This window comes from Aspergillus ambiguus, assembly GCF_047715705.1.
Source record: "Aspergillus ambiguus strain CBS 117.58 unplaced genomic scaffold BDV59scaffold_54, whole genome shotgun sequence".
Taxonomy (NCBI): domain Eukaryota; kingdom Fungi; phylum Ascomycota; class Eurotiomycetes; order Eurotiales; family Aspergillaceae; genus Aspergillus; species Aspergillus ambiguus.
Window position 1 is genome coordinate 26,461 of NW_027395567.1, and position 19,079 is coordinate 45,539.

Genomic DNA, 19,079 nt, shown 5'->3' on the forward strand with positions numbered 1-19,079 from the left:
GAAAAGCGGAGGAGAGATACAAGCAGATATCTGGAATCAGTAATACCGTATCGAACCCGCTTGGAGGACGATGCGATGCGATCACGGGACTGTAAGACTGTAACGGTACCGACGGATACACAGTGCCAGGATACAGCATGTAATGCAGTACATCCCACCATAAATTTTCTACGCAGTTAATTCTCTTCTCTCACTCCCCTCCTGACATATTTGCCATTGAGAAACATGCAATTAGAAGATCCAAAGCATGCCTACTTCATGCAAGAGGCTCTGAAAATGGTATACTCTTTCGTCCTGGCCAGCATGGACGAGCATAGCTTACGGGCCTTACAGGGCGAGAAGGCTTTAGAGTCCGGTGAAACCCCGGTAGGGTGTGTTTTAGTATATCAAGATAAGATTGTCAGCTCTGGAATGAACGATACAAACAAGTCCATGAATGTAGGTTTCCGGGATATCTGCAACTCAAGTAATGCATGTATTTATCTCTGACGGTCAACCAGGGCACAAGACATGCCGAGTTCCTCGCCATTGAGGAACTTCTTCGCAGCTATCCGAGATCAATTTTGCAGTCCACGGACCTCTATGTCACGGTTGAGCCATGTATAATGTGTGCTTCTGCTCTGCGGCAGTACCGGATACGAGCGGTGTATTTTGGCTGCGGAAATGAGCGCTTCGGGGGAACGGGGAGCATTCTGTCACTGCATTCGGAGTTGGTAGCCCCCTACGTTTCGTGAATTTGCAATGGCTGACCCAGCTGTAGTGCTACAATAGATCCGCCTTATCCAGTATATCGGGGCCTGTTTCAGAACGAGGCGATAATGTTACTGCGGCGGTTCTACATACAAGAAAACGAACGGGGTGAGTAGATCATCACACTTCCACGAGGCTGTTCCATGTCTAATCTGATTCAGCACCGAAACCTCGGCCTAAGAAAAACAGGGAACTGAACATGAAGTTCGAAAATGACCCAGAATAATTAATAGAACATGAGCCATGGCGTTCGGATTGAATGTGCGATGAATCTTCAACATCTGACGTAGACTACGAATCTCTTGAGGCGAAGTGTTGACTGTACGATTTTTGATATTGCGCTAAGGAAAATAAGTATACATGCCTTGCGATAAACCTTTGTTTAAAACTGGACAAATCTAGACCCCTCCTGCCCCTACGCGTTCACGCAGACTTGGCCAAACGCTCCGCCTCGAGCTCCCGCTCAGCTTGCTGATAGTACTTTGCCGTATCGACACCGTGCTTGTCCACAGTCAGTACGAGACACTGAACGACGCCACAGGGAAAGAGCTTACCTGGTCATGGTTGACCACATTGAACCACGGGAGCACATGGATGAAGAGCTCCGAGTAGCGCGAGTTCCGGGCAGCAACACCCTGCAGATAACTCGACACGCCAGAGGAGCCATACAGGGGCTCGCCCTTTTTCACCTTGCCGACCATTTCCTTCATGTCCATGTCCACCTCTCGCGAGTTCTCCGTGAAGCCGTAAAACCGGTCTAGTCGAATGTCAGCCAAGGTGCCGCGGACGTCCAACCTATTGGGACTTCAACATACTGCAAGATCTTTGGTAGAGAATGTGCAGGCCCCCGACGAGGCCGATGGCGGTCGCGAGGCGCATCACCGGGGAGAAGCCTCCTCTGCCGACGTGGGACGGGCTCACTCGCTCCATGGCCCAGAAAGCAATCGGGGAGGCGGCGGCCGCACCACCAGCCACCGCATAGTCGGAAGGCCGGGCATATCCAAAGACGCGTCGTAGGTGCCTAGTAGAGGTGAGTACAGCATCCATTGAGCGGGGATATCGGGGTTTCATACGGGTCGGAGTCGATCAACTGCGATTCACTGGTGGTTAGCGGCGAGTCGATATAAGGTCGCTCCAAGCAAAGAGAAAACTCACGGGATAGTCGGTGTTGGCCCGCTTAGCGGGGACAGTCACGGTTTTTGTATCAGCCGCCATTTCGACAAGAAGGGAACGAAGCGGTGCTGCCACAATTGAACGGAGATTGAGGTGTCCGCGGTGACAACGGAGGTGAAGTTGGCGGCGAGGAGTTGTGCCAAGGCTGAGATTACCCGATGCGGTTTAGTGACACCGAGGATTTATTGCTGACTCAGCGACGTGGGACCAATGAGCGAAAGTGATTACTACGAGAGACATCGCTATTAAGGATATCGACCTTGATTAGGGTCCTTTTTCGATGGATTAGAAAGGGGACTGTGACTCTGTGAAGGGATTAGACTAGTTGAATTGGGACTGCAGGATCACTATAATTTATCTATCTTGGTGCTCTTGTTGGTTCCTACTACCTGGGTAAGTACGTACCTCTTACGGGGCACGGGTGGCAGGACCGTAATTACGCTATCTGGTATAACCTTATACTCTCATTATCAAATACAGATACACTCCGCCTTCCAAATTCTGCCCGTATCTGCTGCATTAGATAATCTCCTACGCGACGCGAACACGCGTCGAGATATCAGTTATCGACGAGCAACTATATCCTTATTTTCCCATAAATTCTAGCTTTCCTGTATTAAGTTCGGACGTTTGCCTTTCAATTTTTGAGCTATACAGCTCCCTGCACTTGACACCGCTTCCAAATCTTTCGGACGGAGGACGGTCCACCCATACAGCAGCAACAATGGAGAATCAGAACTCGGGGGACGCTCAAGGCCAAATCCATGACGATTTGTTCGACTACGACGTCAATCTCGATTCCATATTAGCGGAACCATCGATGCGTTCCAACATCAATCCCAACCCCCCGGGGACGTCCAACGACGGCGGATTGGGACTAGGATTAGATGATGAAGTTAAAGTCACAAAGAAGCGGCAACCGATTGCGAAACTAGATGAGAATCGGTGAGTCACTCTGCTGGACTGGTCAGACCTCAGCTGACATGCCGGATTCCAAGATTGCTGTCCCAAGCTGGGATTCCAAAGCTGCGCCGAACCGCAAAGCAGAAACTGAAGTTCAAGGGGAAAGGACATGAGGTTCGTCTGCCGATCCTATTGACTAAGTTATCATTAACGCGGGCGAATTAGTTCTCAGATGCGGCCCGGTTACTGAATTTCTACCAACTCTGGCTCGATGATCTTTTTCCGCGTGCAAAATTCATGGACGGACTGGCAATGATCGAGAAGCTGGGCCATTCGAAACGGATACAGACTATGCGAAAGGAATGGATAGATGAAGAAAAGCCAAGGGCGTCGAGTCAAGACGACGAACAGCCCCAGCGGATAGAAGACATCGCTGTTGGGGAGAACAACGATGACGGATTGCGGAGCCCCGCAGACTTGCGTCCGGAACATGCCACGAATTCGGCGCCGCAACGCAACGATGACTCTAATGATCTCTTCATCTCAGACGAAGGCAACCCAGAATATGTGGTTGACCGGGGGGATGCTCTGGAGGAGGATGACCTGGAGGCGCTCTTGCGGGAACAAGACGAGGCAATGCCCCCAGCTATTCCAGCGGATGAAAGTAGGTATGCTGATGACATGGAAGCTATGGGGGACATGGATATACCTGCATAGATAATGTAATTCTACGAGACACTCTAGGCCGTCTGTTATGATTGATGTCTAATGCATTGACTATCATGCCCCCAAAGCACCCATTCACCACCATTTAATATTGGCCTTTGGTGTGGTATATTTCCTATAGTGGAGTAAAATGACATTCAAGAATAAGAAGAGCTGCTAATGTAACAAGGTCTCGAATTAAAAGAAGTAGACGCGCCATGAGGCTCGACAACCAAGATTTTCAATCGTGTCAGGGACAAAGAAGAAGGGAACCCCAACACCATTCTTAGAAAAGGCCCCATATCATATTCGCTTTATAGGTTCGCGGGTTCGGTGAAAACCGAAAACTGACCCCCAGCGCCTGCCCAGTTCAGCTTCTTGCCTCTAACAGCGGTGTTCTCTACAATAGTAGCGACCTCAATGTCATCAGAAGTACCCTGACCCGTTTGGTAAGTGGCAGAGAAGCCCCAGGACCAGGGGCGACCCTCCGCATCGATGGCAAGAGAATGATCGGAGCCAGCGGCTACATGAATAGCCTTCACTCCTGGGACAGGCGTCGGCTCAATCAAGATGCGAGGTCGACCCCTCTCGTCTTTGATAACCGCGTCATCCGCAAGGGTATCGATCTTCAGGCCCGTTTGGAACCCATCCAACCGGCCCCAGATAAGACATTGGCCGTCCTTGGTAGCGGCTATCGAATGGTGAGCACCGCCACAGATCTGAGTGATATCCTTCCCAGACAGAGAGTCTACAACGGCAGGGTGGAGGATAGCGGCTTCATCATCACCAGCATTGGCGCGAATACCAGTTTCTCCGAAGCTGTTAAGTCCCCATGCATAAACCTTCCCCGACTGGGTAACGGCGAAGGAATGGAAAGCACCGCATCCGATGTGAGCAATGTTCTTAGGAAGACCAAATTCACGGGGCTGAAGGCCGTTGAGCCGATTACGCTCAATGATACGACGGCCCAGTTGGTTCTGCTGGCCGGAACCCCACGAGAAGACAGCTCCCTTGTTGTTCAGCGCAAGAACGTGGTTATCTCCACATGTCAAATATTTTATCTTCTTGAGAGATTGAATGAGGATTGGAGTGGATTGGACCTTGTGGCTGGCGTCGAAACCAAGGATACCATCATTGCTCTAGAAAATGATGTTAGCTATGCAAGCGAGTTCCCGGCGGTAGGAAGCTTACCCGGAAGGTTCCCCATCCGTAGACAAGACCATCGTCCGTAAGAGCAAAGCTAGAACTGTCACCCGCAGCGACCTGGACGAAAACCGTACCCTCTGGGAAGGCGTCGGACGGGATAGCCGTAGGGGTGGATTCACGGGGGTTGAGCGCAGGATCATCATCGTCGGAGTCTGAGTCACTCTTGTTGTCATCAATGTCCTTGTAGCCACCCTCCCAGGCCGTGTCCCTTCCGAGCGCGCCCTGATCGTTAACACCCCAGGTGAGGATTTTGTTATCATGGGTAAGAGCAACACAGTGCATGCCACCAACAGCGACCTGAACCACACCAACCCGATCGGCGGGCAGGTGAGGGTTGAGTCGTGGCCGCTTCACGTCCACCGCGTTCTTCTCAGGACCAAGTCCGAGCTCACCCGAGCTACCTTCACCGCAGACAAAGACATTCAATCGGGTAGTCGGCGCGGTATTAATGACGACTTTGGGCTTCGGCGCAGCGACGGCACGGGGCTTCGCGACACGAGCTTTCTTGGGTTCACGGGGGGCTTCCTTCTCAACGCTTTCGGCTTTGCGCTTCCGAGAATCCGTAGGCGCCGCGCTGGGGGCTTTCTTTTTCGTGTCCGCGGACGCCTTGGTAGATGCACTCGCTCGCGCGGGGCGTCCTTTAGTAGTGGTCTTTGGTGCAGCTGCAGCCTTTTCAGAGGCCTTGGATGCGCTCTTCTTGGGAGGCATTCTTGTAAATACCGGTCAGCAAGAAGGGAAAAAAAATGCAGGAGCGAAAAAATATGGAAGGATATTGGATGAAGAGGTCTCAGATTCCGTCGCTCATCTAAAGGGAAGAAGAGCGAGAAGTGAAATATGAAGAATTGGCTCTCAAAGAAGAGAGGAGTTGGTGGTGAGAAATAAAGAAGAAATGTTGTTTTTCATTGTTGTTGTTGATTGTTGGTCGTCACGCGCTAACGCCAAAAAGAGCATTCCGCCCACCCCGAACGGTCCAGTCGTCATCGAACTCCTCGAGCTCTTTATCCTCCCCACGATCTCAAACCTCGTGCATCTTACGCGCTTTGTTTCTTTAAATATACCCAAGTAACTCCAAAGCAAAGCTGGAGAGGTTCCTTATGTTCCAGGTGACCTGAAGGTGACCTGAAATGGTAAAAAAGCCCCTGAGCGCAACCGATCATAACTTCGTAAGGCATGTAGTATTAGTATCATGTGCTATCTATGTTCACACTACTCGCTTCGACAGATGGGGCCGCTCGGATCTTTCCACACATAATGACATTCTGTCCGAGAGGCATCCAGCTCACGTCGCGTGGGTTGAGTGCCGCGTTCGGCTTCCCTTCTTCGTCGCGCTTGGAGTTGGGACTGACTCCCACGCCTCCACTGCCCAGATAGGTGGGAGCGACGGTCACGATGATGGTATCAATGAATTGGGTGTACTCCGGGTTGAGCAATTCGCTCAAGACTGTGCCTCCTCCCTCAATCATGACGCTTTTGATTCCCTCGGAGGCCAAGGCACGGAGGATGCCTTCCCACCGCAAGCGCCAGTTTGTATTGTATTCCACGATGCGGAGGAAGTCGCCGCCATATCCTTTTAACATCATGAGCTTCTGCGGATCGATCTCAGCGCCCGGCGACACGACCACCCACGGTGCTTTCCCCTTGCCTTCAACAGCGGTCCGCAGCATTCTGCATTCCGGATGGACGGGCCATCGCCCCGTGGGATCAATGACTACCGGGCGTGGTTGCCACATCCTTCCAAGGCCGCCGAACCCTCCGGCGCCTTCAAGTCTACAGTTCAGTCCCGGGTTATCGGCCAGGACCGTCCCCACCCCAATCAGGATCGCGTCGTGGCGTGATCGCAGGTAATGTGTCATGAGTTTCGCCTCCGGTCCCGAAAGCACCGTCTGCATGCCCGGAAGCAGAGAAATTTTCGAATCCATGGATGACGCATAGGACAGCGTGACGTGAGGAAATTGTCGCCTCTCGTCGGACTTGGGGAGGTAGGGCTCCAGGAAGTCCAGAGGAAATTGAGGAAACGACAAGGTATCTGGCGGCAAGGGGAAGTTGTGATTAACCTTTGGCAATCCCGCCTTCGTTGGAGATCGGGGATGATTTTCCGGGCTCGTTCGTCTCACGATTCCGTGGCCTTTTTGGTATTCGTAGCCCTCGTGGGGGACCAGTTTCACTTCTGGATTCTGAATCCTCCACTTCGCGGAGACGTTCCGGACGTCCGTAACCGTACAGAATTTCCCCCCTGCTTCGGCAAGCTTTTCTGGTTCCTCTTGGAACTTCGTGTAAATCGACGAAGGCAGATATCCCTTCACAGCTTCCTTCCGCGCAAACTCCATCAGACCGGAATTCCGTTTGACTTTGTCGATATAATCCAGATCATGGGAGTGTACATGACTACTGCCCGGGGTTCTTGCTATTGTAACTGTCGAATAGGCACCTTCAAAACGCACGACTTTGATCTGGAAGTTGCATAGGCCACCCTCGCGCACTCGCTTCTTCCGGGGGCGCTTCCCCTCCGGCAAGGGCCGAGTCTCCGAACTGCGGTGCGTGGGGCGTCGCAGACGGCACATGTAGTAGTCAGTGGTGCAGTGACCTTCTTTGCTGGAGTTGGATCGCTGTTTGACCCATACGTTGTCGATGAAGGGCCAGTAGGTCTCGAATTCTTCCAGGCTGATCTCGATCGAGTCCTTGCACTCGAACATCACCTGTCGTATCCTCGCGAGGTTGGGTGGGTTATGGATGAGGCTATAGGGTGTCATGGGGTTTCCATTCGCCGTATGTCCAGTGCCATGCTTGCCGTCCGATGGTGCAGTTTCCCCGTTCTGCTGCGCAGACGCTCCGCTCTCCTGCGGAGAATCATCAGCAGTCGCATTAATTGGCGTCTCAGTGGAATCGTGGGCAGTCTGTGATTGCCGTTGTCTTGCTGTGGATTCGTGCGTGGCAGGGTCGCGGTCGTGACTGGTTTCCACCTCATCGGAGGTAGTCCACAATCGCCTTTTCTTCAGTGTGGGAGCTCCATCACGCGGGGATTCTGCGTCCTGGTTGGAAACTGGCAAAGATTTGGCACTGTCGTCGGACATATCATGAAGGTCATGATCCATATCGAGAGGGCTGTGGTGCAGGTGTAGCCCGAAAGGCTTCCCAAGGCATGCGCTGTATCCAGACCCAACTGCGTCGACAAGCCCTCGGCCAGATATTGTAATTTATTCAGTTCATCATGGACACTCACTGATAGAGTGAGGGGGATATAGAAAGATACCGTATTTCTTCTAGATTTCTCGGCTTTTCTTTCTCGGCGAGATCGTCCATGTTGGATGTTGAAGAGTCGGTCAGCTCCGGCGAAATGAAGTTACCTAACAGCTCCGCCGGGCTAAGCTTGGCGCTTGTCGCTTACCGCGGAAAACCTCCGCACGAACTATACTCAACTTTATCTTCTTTATCTATACGATATATCAGACTATCTGGGAGAGAATTTAAGGCAGAAAACCAACTAAATGATACGGCTATATTATTCTCCAGCTTTAGTATGCCCCAATATCGGCACCAGCGCGCGCAAGAATCTCGTAGACCCGTGGTGGGAGCTTGTACTTGACCATTCCAGAGAATATCATCAAGTCTTTAGCCATGACCAACAACTCCTCGGCTAGACCCTGCCTGATTTCATTCTCAAACGCCCCGGAGTTCAGTCGCTCGCGCTCACGACCAATGCACGTGATGCTCCACATAATTACATGGCCAACATTGCGGGAAATGATAGGAGGGAAGGACGAGAAAGCTTGGGCTGCGCTTCGGATGTATGGAACAGATCCTCGAGCTCGGAGAGGAAGGATGTTCAACTCGTTGATAGCCTAGTAACCCGTTAGTTGTCTGAAATGGTGATACGTCGTCGGATGGGTGAAGGGGGAAGCTTACGTCTAGCGCTTGGGTCCACTTTCCAGATTCAACTTCTGTCTTCGCCTCCATCATGCGGAGCAACAGGCCGCATGCGTCTCGGTTCACTTGACGGATACGCTGGTAGTACATGGCGTTTGTGTTGTATAGACCGATCATATTCTTTGCCAAAATTACGGGGTCTTCAACTGCAGTCAGGCTAAGACTGCTGCCGGGTTCTGCCAGTTCTTCCGCACTTTGTTGCCCTTCAGTTCGTGGCCGCAGGGGCTGGAGTCTCAATGCAGGGCCTCCCAGCTCCACCGCCACCGAATCAGATAAGGCGCGGTTGATGATGTCGATGACACGGTCATAGTCCTCAGCAAGGTGGTATAAAAGGACTGCGTCGGTAATCAAGCCCTTGTCATCAGCGACAGCAGCGGCCTGCACCGTGATCGTCCTCAGGAACTCCTTCTGATCAACCAGCTTGATCAAGCTGATCCGCTGCTCAATCAGGCCCTTGATGCGGGTGCCATCAGCTCGGATGTCTCCCAGCAACTTGGCAAAGTCTCGGGTCTCCAAGATGAATTCCCGCAGGGCTTCATGGCACACAGCAGCCTGGCACTTGCCCAGAGACCCAGGTAGGTCTGCATTCAGGCAGAGGAGAGTGAAGTAATCGACTGCGGCTTCGACGAACCCTGTACGGAATTCTCTGGTATATTGCGTGATGAGGTAGCCGAAGTTGATCTGCGGGTATTGTTTCACGGTGAATGATAGTATTTCATCGCCCGAGGTGTTGGGGTCGGACACCCGCAAGAGTCCGTAGTACGCCAGAGAGATAGCGAAGTGGACTGCGCTGATGGGGGCATAAGATCCAAGATAGGAAACGGCTTGCTCAAACATTCCACCCAGGATTTGCAGGAGGAAAAACGTCCCATAGCCACCCGGTCCCTCCTGGCCCTTGCCGAAGACACGTTGCCCAATTTCAGTAATATCCGTCTGGATGTCCTCAAGGCCGAAAACATCACCGGCAACTTCCTCGGCACGATCGTCTTCTCTTGCTAGGCTGAACTGAAGCCACGTCCAATCCTCAACACTCTGGCTCACGCCGTCCAAGCGCCGACGGCTAAGTTCGCATCGCCCAATGATTTTATAGCAAGCCATCCGGTAGGGGTCGACAGTGTTGTCCGGGGCATTACGCGACCGTTGCTGGTACTCGCCATTGATCTTCTGTTGTAGGTCGCGCGGCAACCGTCTGTTCTGCGCATATGTAGTCATGTAGGTCACAAACTTGTGATCCAAGGACCGGAAACCTGGGTCCTGGCTCACATATTCTGCCGCCTCTGTGATGAAACCACACCGAAGCAAGTAGAAAATGAGAATCCAGCAGTAGTCTTGGCCAACCATCTGTAGCTCAGTCCCGTCGGGGGCCAGGTCTTTCCTGGCTGCCCGAAGCCGGATGTAAGCACGAATCTTGTTGATCACCGTCGGTATACCACCAAGCTGTGCTTCCCGAGGATTTTTGGCGATGGCAGTCTCAACTTCATTATAGAAGAGATTTTCCAGGAACGATCTCGACCCCTCGACAATACGTTTCCGTAAGTTGACCACTCGTCGAGAGTTTGGCGTCTCATCTAAGTAGTCCTCGCAGAACTGCCTCTCTTTCAGAGCACTCGGGTCCGACGAGCTCGTTATATTGCTGGGTTCCTTGACGATGTTGATCAGAGCCTGATAGGCATCAAAGAGCTGCCGAGGGACCTGATGTAGTTAGCTTGCTAGTAGAGGTAGATAGGAGGTCTAGGACCTACATCGCCGCCTGTATGCTTCTCAATCTCCGAGAACTCATGAAGAACAGGGAACGTGCGTGCCTGGAGTCTAGCGGAGTTCAGGAACTGGACCTTTTCGGCGTAGTGGCCCATCTTTTCGCGCAAGAACCGCAAGTCGGGAGAGTGACTGCCAGCACCTTCATTGCGTTCCATCGGGTCATCAAACAGTTGGTTACCAGCCGCGACAGATCCCGGAGTCCCAATAACAGACTTATCCAAGCCAGAGCGGCCAAAAACACTTCTGCGAGCCGAGGGACCAGCGCCGAACTGCTTAGACTGTCGTGTAGAACGGCCGAAGGAGGCTTTCATATCACCGACATCGTCCTTCTGGGCGAGCCCAAAATGTTGGAAAATCTTCCGACGTTGTTCCTCCCAATCCAAGTCTACCTTTTCCTCTAGAAATACGTCGAAGTCTTTGTGGGTACGGGCGAGACTCTCCGCGATCATTGCCTGGCGCCCACGTTGCTGCATGTTTCTCAGGAACTTTTGATTGTCCGGGTCAAATGTATCCTGGTCCTTTGAGGGTGTGGCGATCGAGGCCTGAGGGTCGAGCGCCTTGAGATCCCGTAGAGCATGTCCAGGTGAAACGCCTGACGCGGCAAGTAGATAGTGACTGCATTCCAATTAACATCGTCCGGGAAAAAAAAAAAAAAAGAGGGAAATGGAGGATGGTGCTTACCCTTTACTGCTGAACGCACGTTGCTGTGACTCCGTTCCTCCGCTACCTAGCTCTCTCGCTTTCCTCCGAATGTCGTCAAGACCCAATTGAAGGCTGGGAAGCTCGTCGAAATTCGTACTCTGACCGATTGCTGACAGCGGCCGCTTTTTACCGCGTTCCAGTAAGCTGTTGAAAAAGGCAGGCTGGGTCGCTTGGTTCGAAGGTCGCGATGTTTGTGCTGTATTATTTTGCGCCTGACTTTGGCCAAGGATCGAAGATTGGGCGGGCTGTTGTTGAGCTTGTGACTGGGCTCCGAATAGCGATCCGCCAGCAGGAGCTTGCGTGGTCGAGGTGTTCCCGAAAGCGCTGGTGGAATTGTTGTTCGAGAAGAGGCTCGACTGGCCCCCTCCAAACAAGGAGTTGGATGCCATGGCTGAGGATGTGAAGAGTTGGGCAGAAAAGAGGCAATTTATCAGAGTCCCGTATCTCAAGAATCGAGTCGCGGATCAAAATCGCAGCTGAAAGGGTCAGGCGTCAGATCGGTGGTGGCCGCATACAGCGAAGACAGAGAACACGGTACGACGTACCCGACAGAAGAGCAAAATCCCAAGAGATTGCCCGAGATGGGCGGTTGAGAGTAGAGGGACTGTGATTGAAGGCTACACAGCAACCAATAATGTTTATATTGAAACAGCTTTCTGGCGGAAGTTATGCGGCCGGATTTTTGTTTCGCCGGGATTCTGCCGCGGGATGCCGTCTCTGCCTCAGGCTGGAAAGATCCTGGCGGTCGAGATAGAATCACACCGTCGACGGTACCCCCAACGAACGCCATCGAAGAGAACGGGTTGCGCCTGTTGTTGCTCTTTTAGTCGTCAAGAACATGCCCGCTTTCCAGTCGAAAACATTCCGACGTGCTACCACCGCATCGTCTTCCCTTGGAGAGCGCATCGGTGCAGCATATCGCGCTTCGTTACCGAGACATCCGTTCCTCCTATTCGGACTTCCCTTTGTGATGATTATTGTTGCAGGCTCTTTTGCCTTGACACCGGCTGCGGCGTTGAGATACGAACGGTATGACCGCAAAGTGAAACAGTTAAGCCAGGAGGAGGCGATGGACCTGGGCCTACGGGGTGCGGACGGCGCAGAAGGAATCAAGCGGAATCCCAGGAGACGGATTCTTGGGGATGATCGGGAGGAGTACTACGTGAGCGAGATCCTTCTGTTGCTCGGGTTGACTGGTTTTTTGCTAATCTTGGTGGTTATGCAGAGGCTTATGGCCAAAGATCTTGACAACTGGGAGCAAAAGCGCGTGCAACGGTTTAAGGGTGAGCCCGACGGGAGGATTTGAGCGAGGATTGAGCCAGGTAGATCCTGGAGTACTATCTACACTGGATATACGGAGCGATGATCGCCCAGCATGAGCGACGCAAGTCGAGACGTGTTGTCAGGAACTGGGGAATGTACGCCGTACGCGTACTCCTACGGGTGATCCATGAAGAACCGGGACAGCGGAATACGCTTTCTTCCTGTCCGTTGTGGTGTCCGTCATGAAGATGGGCATCAAGTCTGATAGTGGGTATTGGACTGATCACGAGAAGTTACGATCGACGTCGAGACAGATCAGAATGCCCAGACCTTTCAGTACCCAGACAGAGACATTTGTAGGTAGTCCCCAAAGGGAACGGAAAGGACTATAGATAGTAGCCACACCCAAGGACAACTGCCGTTAGTCAGCGCCGAATGGAGTAAGTGCTCGCCCACCGACGTCATAACCAGAAAACGCTGTTTGTCCGCTCCATTTTTCCCTGCGCTCCATTCGCCCTCCCAATCTTCGCTCTCTCGCTTATTGAGCCTTTCGCTCTTCTTTCTCGATCATTCGGGTGGATCGCTGATATCAGTCGGATCAGTTGACCCCTTTCGCTATTGGCTCAGGCACTAGATTTTTGGGCGGTTGGACTGTGCCATCTTTGGGAGAGTGACGCCGCCCCCCCTTTATTACTCCATACGGACTACTTGTTGTGGTGAGAGCCACCGCCGCCGCCGCCGTGGCCAGACCTTCCTCATCCCATTTCTCTTCCTTCCCCCCCCCACGATTAATTTTCCTCCCCTTTCTTCTATTCCCACCAGCACGGTCACTTTAACCCTCTTCGACGGCCCTTTGTTTCCAGAAGCCTTCGGTCCCGTCTGGATCTTTCATCTGAAAAAGCCAAATCCTCGATTTACTTCCGTCGTCCTTGGTCCCGTCGTTGCCGGCTCCGGCTCCCTCAACGTCATCCCTTCGGACTTCCTTGTTGCTACGCACGCGCCCGGTGGCTAAACCAGTCTTGCTTGTTGTATGATTCTATACTTCCGGATTCTCGATCTAAAACACCGCCTTGCATATTTAGAGTCTTCTCTGCCCTGTCTCTCGACTTCTGGCGTGCTTTACACCGGGATGGCAAATGGACTCTATATGTAAGAGCGCCTGCATTCAGTATCCCGGGGAAACCAGGTTAAAGGTTCGTGGTTGAAATTATGTCTGCTATGACAGGCCCAAGATCGCCTACGTCGCCGTGGCCTCAAGAATCCCCAAACCTCCAGATCCCTCCCTCGACCCCCGCTGCCTTTTTCTCCCTTTGTGACAACCGTCCGTCTCCCTTTAACACCAATGTCGGCTCCCAGCACACGGCGTCCGAATGTTCGGGTCCCAGCTACTTCTCGCTCGGCGTGGAGCACTCCAACAATGCGAGAAATGCTCGGGATCCGCTTTCGGCGGGTCATCCGGCAATCACCAGTCCCAAGCCCCAGATTCTCTCGCAGAGGAATGTGCTCGAGGGCTACATGAGCCCCGCGAAATCGGGATCGCCAGGCGGGGAACGTGGAGGCGCTCCGCTCTATACTCTCACGGTGGGCAATAACTTCCAGAGTCGAAGTCCAGCCCCCGACTACTTCAATGTTACGCCGCAGTCGACACAAGCTAGTAGCCTTTTCGTCTCGCCCGAACGCTGCGCTGAGATCCTCCAGTCGCCTCAGTACGGTGCCTTGGTGTTCGATATCCGTCCGTATACTCATTTTGCCAAGGGACATATCAAGGATTCTCTGAACCTTTGCATCCCCACGACTCTTCTCAAGCGTCCTTCATTCAATACCCAAAAATTGGCGAATACGTTCACCAATGACAGCGACAAGGAAAAGTTCGCGCAATGGCCAACCTGTGAATACATCATTGTCTATGATGCAGCGACTTCCGAAGTGAAAGACGCCGCCCCGCTGGCCAATGTGCTGAGGAAATTCTCGGCTGAAGGCTGGAATGGGAAGGGGCTGATCCTCCGTGGAGGACTCAACGGGTTCTCCCGCAAGTTCTCTGCTCTTATCGAGCAACAGGAATCCCCGCCGTCCGGTGTCAAGAAGCCTTGCTTGATGAAGTTGGATCTTCCATCGGCTGCTCCTATCGCCGGTGGGTGTGCGTTGCCGGATGCGTCTCACCCGTCGATACCTTTCTTCGGAAATATCCGTCAACATATGGATCTTTTAGGGGGCGTGGGGCAAATTCCCCTCCAGCTTCCCGACGATTTAACTGAATCCAAGCGGCACGCATTACCTGCATGGCTGCGTGTAGCGGCCAATGATAGAGACAAAGGATACACAGTCTCCGAGCAATTTTTAGAACTTGAAAAGAACGAATTAGAACGCATGAAGCGGGCACTGTCATACGAGAAGTCTACCGATTCCACCTTGGTTGGCGCTTCCGACAAATTTCGCGTTGCCGGGATTGAGAAGGGCGCAAAGAACCGATACAATGACATATATCCCTTCGACCATTCTCGAGTCAAACTGCAGGATGTGTCACCTGACGGTTGTGACTACGTGAATGCTAGTTTCTTAAAAGCAGAGTACAGCGATAACCGTTATATAGCCACTCAGGCTCCCGTCCCGGACACATTCGCCGTGCGTTTTTCCATTTCCCCCGCGACGATGCACATTACTGACATGTTGCAGGACTTCTGGCGTGTTGTTTGGGAACAGGATGTGAGGCTGGTCGTCTCGCTCACTGCAGAAGTGGAAAGAGGGCAGACCAAGTGTCATCCGTACTGGGTGTCTGGCGATTATGGCCCGTTTCAGGTCAACAACTTCTCCGAAAAATATATCTATCTGAATTCTCCCGGCATGGAGCAGGTCGATGCAGGGCCTGACCCTACCCTAGCATCAACCAACGAGGACTCGAATAACCCTTGCATAATAGTGAGACACTTTGGTGTATCGCATTCAGCCTTCCCTTTCCAGCCACTGCGCGAGGTGATGCAGCTGCAATATCCGTACTGGCCTGACTTCGGCACGACGTCACAGCCCTCTCATCTGGTCCGACTGGTCGAGCAATGCAACAAGATGAGGAATGCGACGGCCACCACGCCCTGCAGCGACTGCGGTTCCAGACCAGGTGCGCAGAGACCGGTCGTGGTACACTGTAGCGCAGGGTGTGGACGGACGGGGACGTTCTGCACCGTGGACAGTGTGTTGGACATGCTCAGCCGGCAACGTGCTGGCAAGACGACGTGCCCGGATTGTTCTTCCAGCAATGGGAATTGTGGCGATGGGTGGCTGCAGGATGAGAAGACCGACCTCATTGCGAAGACCGTCTCCGACTTCCGCAAACAGCGACCCAGCATGGTTCAGAACCTGAGCCAATACGTACTATGTTATGAGAGTGTCTTGGAATGGATCACCTCTCAGATGGCAAATGCGCAACGATAATACACAGCCCCGATTGACGATGCCCTGGTGGCCGAATTCTTTGCTGACACATACTTAAAGAGAGTATATACTTACGCACTCCATATAGGTGTGTGTCCATTTTCTGGCGTAATTGCATGGCGCATGTAAACACGGACGCATTTCTCGGTGTTCGGGGCACAGCTTATTGGAAAGAGTGTTTACTAGTCGCTCTCAGCATTCAGAAATTATATGTGAATGATTGTTGGAGGACGTTTTATGTCTGTAGATGTAGATTGTAGATGTCTGGATGCCCTACCTAGGTAGGAATACGACTAGATAGGTAAGTACCTGCATCGCACGTCTTCCTTGGCCTCTCACAAACACGCCAAATGACGGACGCGACAGACAATTTGGTGGGGAAAGCCATACTACTCGTAAGGCTCCTCAGGCAGCCAACCTAGGTCACGTGGATGTTGCCTACCTCTGGAGCTCGACAGACCAATTTGTGTACGCTGGTGTGTTAAAACGGGCCTCCCCGCAGCAGTTCCAGGAGGTCCCAATGATCAAAACAGGATCAGACCGAGGGTGAGCTGGGACAAGGGGATCCAGCGTTGGAGAGCCCAAGCCGGTGTCTATATTTGTCTCCCACAGCCACGATCTAATACCAACACCACCACACAGGCACCATGCTCCTACAACTTCCGGCGGAGCTGATCCAACTGGTGCTTCAACATTGCAATACGCCAGCTTACGTGGAAGCTGCATTCTCCTGCCGTACTCTATATGAAATCGCCTCCAACTGTCGAGAGGTCATCCTACATCACCTACATCTCACTCCCGGGACGGAGTTTGACCCCCATCTAAGCTCCAAGGAACTCTTCCTGGTTTTGATCCGCCGTGCGTTCCAGCAGCTGTACGGCACTCAGTTCCATGCATCCTCCAGGCAGTTCACGTTTGGCTCCGGGGAGCAGACCCTCGATGTCAAAGCGTCCGGACTTTCCCATGACCGCACCACCGTGATCCTCGCAACAAAAGGTCGGAGCGACGTCAGCATTTTCCGCGTGATAGACGGAAGCCTGCGCCGGTCTGCTCAGCTGTGCTCACCCTTCACGGGCCAGGCAGGGTCCGTGGAGGTCCTTCGTACCGCCTTTGACAAGGATGGAGGGATATATGTGCTTCAGCGCTTCACGCCTGCCGTGGACACAGCGGACGCTGCGCACCCGTTTGTGAGACAGGCGCTGGAGTCGAGCGCGTCTGGCCATATCTTCCTCGTCCGGTATGCATTGCAGTCCCCGCAGGACCCGGTACGGATGTGCAGCTTCCCCGACCACGCCGAGTACGAGCCGTTGGCTCTGGCGGCGGCACATCGCGACACATTTGCGATTTCGTGGCAGCACGTGCGCAATGACAGCGAGTCGGAGGTAGTGCTCTACAACATCCAGGACTATTCGAGCCATGGCGGGGTCCCTGGGGTAATCGGTGAGTCTGCGTTGGCGTTACGCACCCCGTCGGTTCGGGGGGAGACGACACTAACAAGACAGAACTCGACTACGATGCGAGCGTCCTTGTAGGCAGCACAGGAGACGACGAACTCGACGACCGACACGTGCATCATAGCATGACGATATCTTTCCTGCAGAACCGGGGGCCGATCATCAACCTCGCGTTCAACGACCGGTCGTCGCAGCTCCTCTATTACTATAAGGCGCGCACGCTGTACGGCTCGTTCCAGCGGATCAACTTGTCGTCGTTCCCGGTGCAGCCGACGCTGTACGGCAACACGAGCACGGTAGCGTTCGACGACACGCTGACGCTTCTCTTCTCGATCGACATCCCGTTCTTCGGCACGCACGAGACGGTGCTGCGCGACGGCCGTTCCATGTGCCACTGGAAGTATCTCTCGTTTGGGATTGCGCGACACCGTTCGGAGGAGTGGACGGTGGCGTGTCTACTGCGGTCGGAGGCGCTCTGCTCGTCGCACAATTGCGAGCACGAGCTGAACCTCGAGCGCGGCCGCCGCTTCCCGGACTGGACGATCGTGGCGCGCCTGTGGGGGTTCCAGGACTCGACGAATTCGCTCGGTTGTCGCGTGGCGGCATCCGCGCGGGGCACGCGGATCGCCGTGGCGAACTGGAACATGCTGTACGTGTGGGCAGTCGAGCCCGGCTCGTTGATCGAGCAGAACCGCGATGGCTTCTACCCACCTGTGTCGCAGTCGAGTCCTGGGGTGACCGTGCTGCGGCCGGTGATTCTCCCACTCCACGCGGTGTGTTTCCAGCTGCAGTTCACGGCGGAGGAGGACGGCTTACTAGCTCTTACGGATCGGGGGGTGATATACTGGGATCTCCGTCCGCTGGGAGGGCGGAGAGCAGTTGAGCATGTGGCTGGTTGAGCTTAGTCTATGTAGTATAGGGCCATGGCCCGGTCCATATGGAAGCAAGTATTGAAACACGACTCCATATTTTTTGTATACCAGAGCAACCAGAAATACATTAGGAAAGTGAAATGCAGTTCTATGGATTATGTTCCTAGGTCCTAGACTAGTCAAGCTATCACTGACCCTCTCCACCGCCGGACATGGCCAGAAAAGAGACAATAAGGATAATCCACCAGTATCTGTTAGACATTAGCGCAAACCCCCCACAGTCAGAGCGCTATACGTACTTCTGCAAAAAGGTCTTCTCAACCGGCTCATCTGGATTCGTCCCGTCGGGTCCAACGACGACAGGACGATTGAGGTGCGGACGCGGCCCCGGCTCGGGGAGCAGGAGCTGGACGGCAGGAGCCTTATCGGTGGACGGGGACACGTTCGAGATGGCCGCCGAGATGACGGCGACGTGGTAGATCTCGTTGGAGGGGCCCAGACGCAGCTGGAGGATGGGGGCGTGGTCTTCGCGCAGGGCGGCGCGGGAGGACAGGGTCCCGATCCATTGGGAGGGAGAGGTAGCGGTGGAGGTGTAGAGACCGACGCGGACGAGCTGGTCGGTGTCGGCTTCGGAATTGGACAGAGCGGGAGGGGTGTAGGCGAGGAGGTCGGATTTCAGAGTGGTGGGATCGTAGGCGATGCGGGCGAGGAGAGAGGGTTTCGGGGCGGAGAGAGGCCAGTAGAAGAGGTCGGTGGTGATAGATTGAGCGAGGGAGAGGGATAGAAAGAGAGAGAGGAAGAGGAGGAGGGGCGAGAGCCCCGATGCGAGCCACATTGTGTGGGTGTAGGGCGAGTAGAGGTGGTGATGATGTTGAAGTTGGTGATGCGGAGAAGTTGAGTTGGGGATGGTGACTAAGACTGCATGCATACTGGCATTATGCAT

The 19,079-nt window shown here is 53.5% G+C and overlaps 10 protein-coding genes across 10 annotated transcripts; 5 read left to right on the forward strand and 5 right to left on the reverse strand.

The window, feature by feature from the left end:
* The first annotated feature begins 158 nt into the window (after nt 1-158).
* On the forward strand, nt 159-1,034 carry BDV59DRAFT_188394 (nucleoside deaminase). The gene is made up of 5 exons (XM_073691400.1): nt 159-279; nt 334-438; nt 501-709; nt 761-858; nt 912-1,034. The coding sequence occupies exons 1-5, from the start codon at nt 226-228 to the stop codon at nt 974-976; spliced, it is 531 nt and encodes a 176-aa protein (XP_073543287.1). The 5' UTR covers nt 159-225; the 3' UTR covers nt 977-1,034.
* Nucleotides 1,035-1,064: 30 nt separating this feature from the next.
* BDV59DRAFT_188396 (putative NADH-ubiquinone oxidoreductase 21 kDa subunit) lies at nt 1,065-2,017 on the reverse strand. Its single transcript, XM_073691401.1, has 5 exons — nt 1,906-2,017; nt 1,824-1,840; nt 1,566-1,771; nt 1,305-1,507; nt 1,065-1,251 (listed from the first exon to the last, which is right to left on the reverse strand). The coding sequence occupies exons 1-5, from the start codon at nt 1,963-1,965 to the stop codon at nt 1,174-1,176; spliced, it is 564 nt and encodes a 187-aa protein (XP_073543288.1). The 5' UTR covers nt 1,966-2,017; the 3' UTR covers nt 1,065-1,173.
* A 427-nt stretch (nt 2,018-2,444) lies between these two features.
* Nucleotides 2,445-3,574, forward strand: BDV59DRAFT_188398 (Chromosome segregation in meiosis protein 3). The gene is made up of 3 exons (XM_073691402.1): nt 2,445-2,868; nt 2,922-3,000; nt 3,052-3,574. The coding sequence occupies exons 1-3, from the start codon at nt 2,648-2,650 to the stop codon at nt 3,541-3,543; spliced, it is 792 nt and encodes a 263-aa protein (XP_073543289.1). The 5' UTR covers nt 2,445-2,647; the 3' UTR covers nt 3,544-3,574.
* A 17-nt stretch (nt 3,575-3,591) lies between these two features.
* On the reverse strand, nt 3,592-5,606 carry BDV59DRAFT_138081 (regulator of chromosome condensation 1/beta-lactamase-inhibitor protein II). The gene is made up of 2 exons (XM_073687107.1): nt 4,723-5,606; nt 3,592-4,670 (listed from the first exon to the last, which is right to left on the reverse strand). The coding sequence occupies exons 1-2, from the start codon at nt 5,443-5,445 to the stop codon at nt 3,846-3,848; spliced, it is 1,548 nt and encodes a 515-aa protein (XP_073543290.1). The 5' UTR covers nt 5,446-5,606; the 3' UTR covers nt 3,592-3,845.
* Nucleotides 5,607-5,858: 252 nt separating this feature from the next.
* Nucleotides 5,859-8,038, reverse strand: BDV59DRAFT_188400 (RibD family protein). Its single transcript, XM_073691403.1, has one exon. It carries the CDS (start codon nt 7,827-7,829, stop codon nt 5,922-5,924), a length of 1,908 nt encoding a protein of 635 aa, XP_073543291.1. The 5' UTR covers nt 7,830-8,038; the 3' UTR covers nt 5,859-5,921.
* A 135-nt stretch (nt 8,039-8,173) lies between these two features.
* nic96 (linker nucleoporin NIC96) lies at nt 8,174-11,742 on the reverse strand. The gene is made up of 4 exons (XM_073687108.1): nt 11,101-11,742; nt 10,404-11,034; nt 8,641-10,353; nt 8,174-8,576 (listed from the first exon to the last, which is right to left on the reverse strand). The coding sequence occupies exons 1-4, from the start codon at nt 11,508-11,510 to the stop codon at nt 8,250-8,252; spliced, it is 3,081 nt and encodes a 1,026-aa protein (XP_073543292.1). The 5' UTR covers nt 11,511-11,742; the 3' UTR covers nt 8,174-8,249.
* Nucleotides 11,743-11,871: 129 nt separating this feature from the next.
* Nucleotides 11,872-13,061, forward strand: BDV59DRAFT_138099 (cytochrome c oxidase assembly protein COX16). Its single transcript, XM_073687109.1, has 2 exons — nt 11,872-12,283; nt 12,347-13,061. Exons 1-2 carry the CDS (start codon nt 11,960-11,962, stop codon nt 12,425-12,427), a joined length of 405 nt encoding a protein of 134 aa, XP_073543293.1. The 5' UTR covers nt 11,872-11,959; the 3' UTR covers nt 12,428-13,061.
* Nucleotides 13,062-13,593: 532 nt separating this feature from the next.
* Nucleotides 13,594-15,810, forward strand: ptpA (putative protein tyrosine phosphatase (Pyp1); the record flags this gene model as incomplete). Its single annotated transcript, XM_073692707.1, has 2 exons — nt 13,594-15,006; nt 15,058-15,810. The coding sequence occupies 2 exons, from the start codon at nt 13,594-13,596 to the stop codon at nt 15,808-15,810; spliced, it is 2,166 nt and encodes a 721-aa protein (XP_073543294.1).
* A 320-nt stretch (nt 15,811-16,130) lies between these two features.
* Nucleotides 16,131-18,294, forward strand: BDV59DRAFT_138118 (F-box domain protein). The gene is made up of 2 exons (XM_073687110.1): nt 16,131-17,250; nt 17,313-18,294. Exons 1-2 carry the CDS (start codon nt 16,458-16,460, stop codon nt 18,161-18,163), a joined length of 1,644 nt encoding a protein of 547 aa, XP_073543295.1. The 5' UTR covers nt 16,131-16,457; the 3' UTR covers nt 18,164-18,294.
* Nucleotides 17,830-19,017, reverse strand: BDV59DRAFT_188407 (uncharacterized protein). The gene is made up of 2 exons (XM_073691404.1): nt 18,436-19,017; nt 17,830-18,387 (listed from the first exon to the last, which is right to left on the reverse strand). The coding sequence occupies exons 1-2, from the start codon at nt 18,969-18,971 to the stop codon at nt 18,324-18,326; spliced, it is 600 nt and encodes a 199-aa protein (XP_073543296.1). The 5' UTR covers nt 18,972-19,017; the 3' UTR covers nt 17,830-18,323.
* Nucleotides 19,018-19,079: the final 62 nt, after the last annotated feature.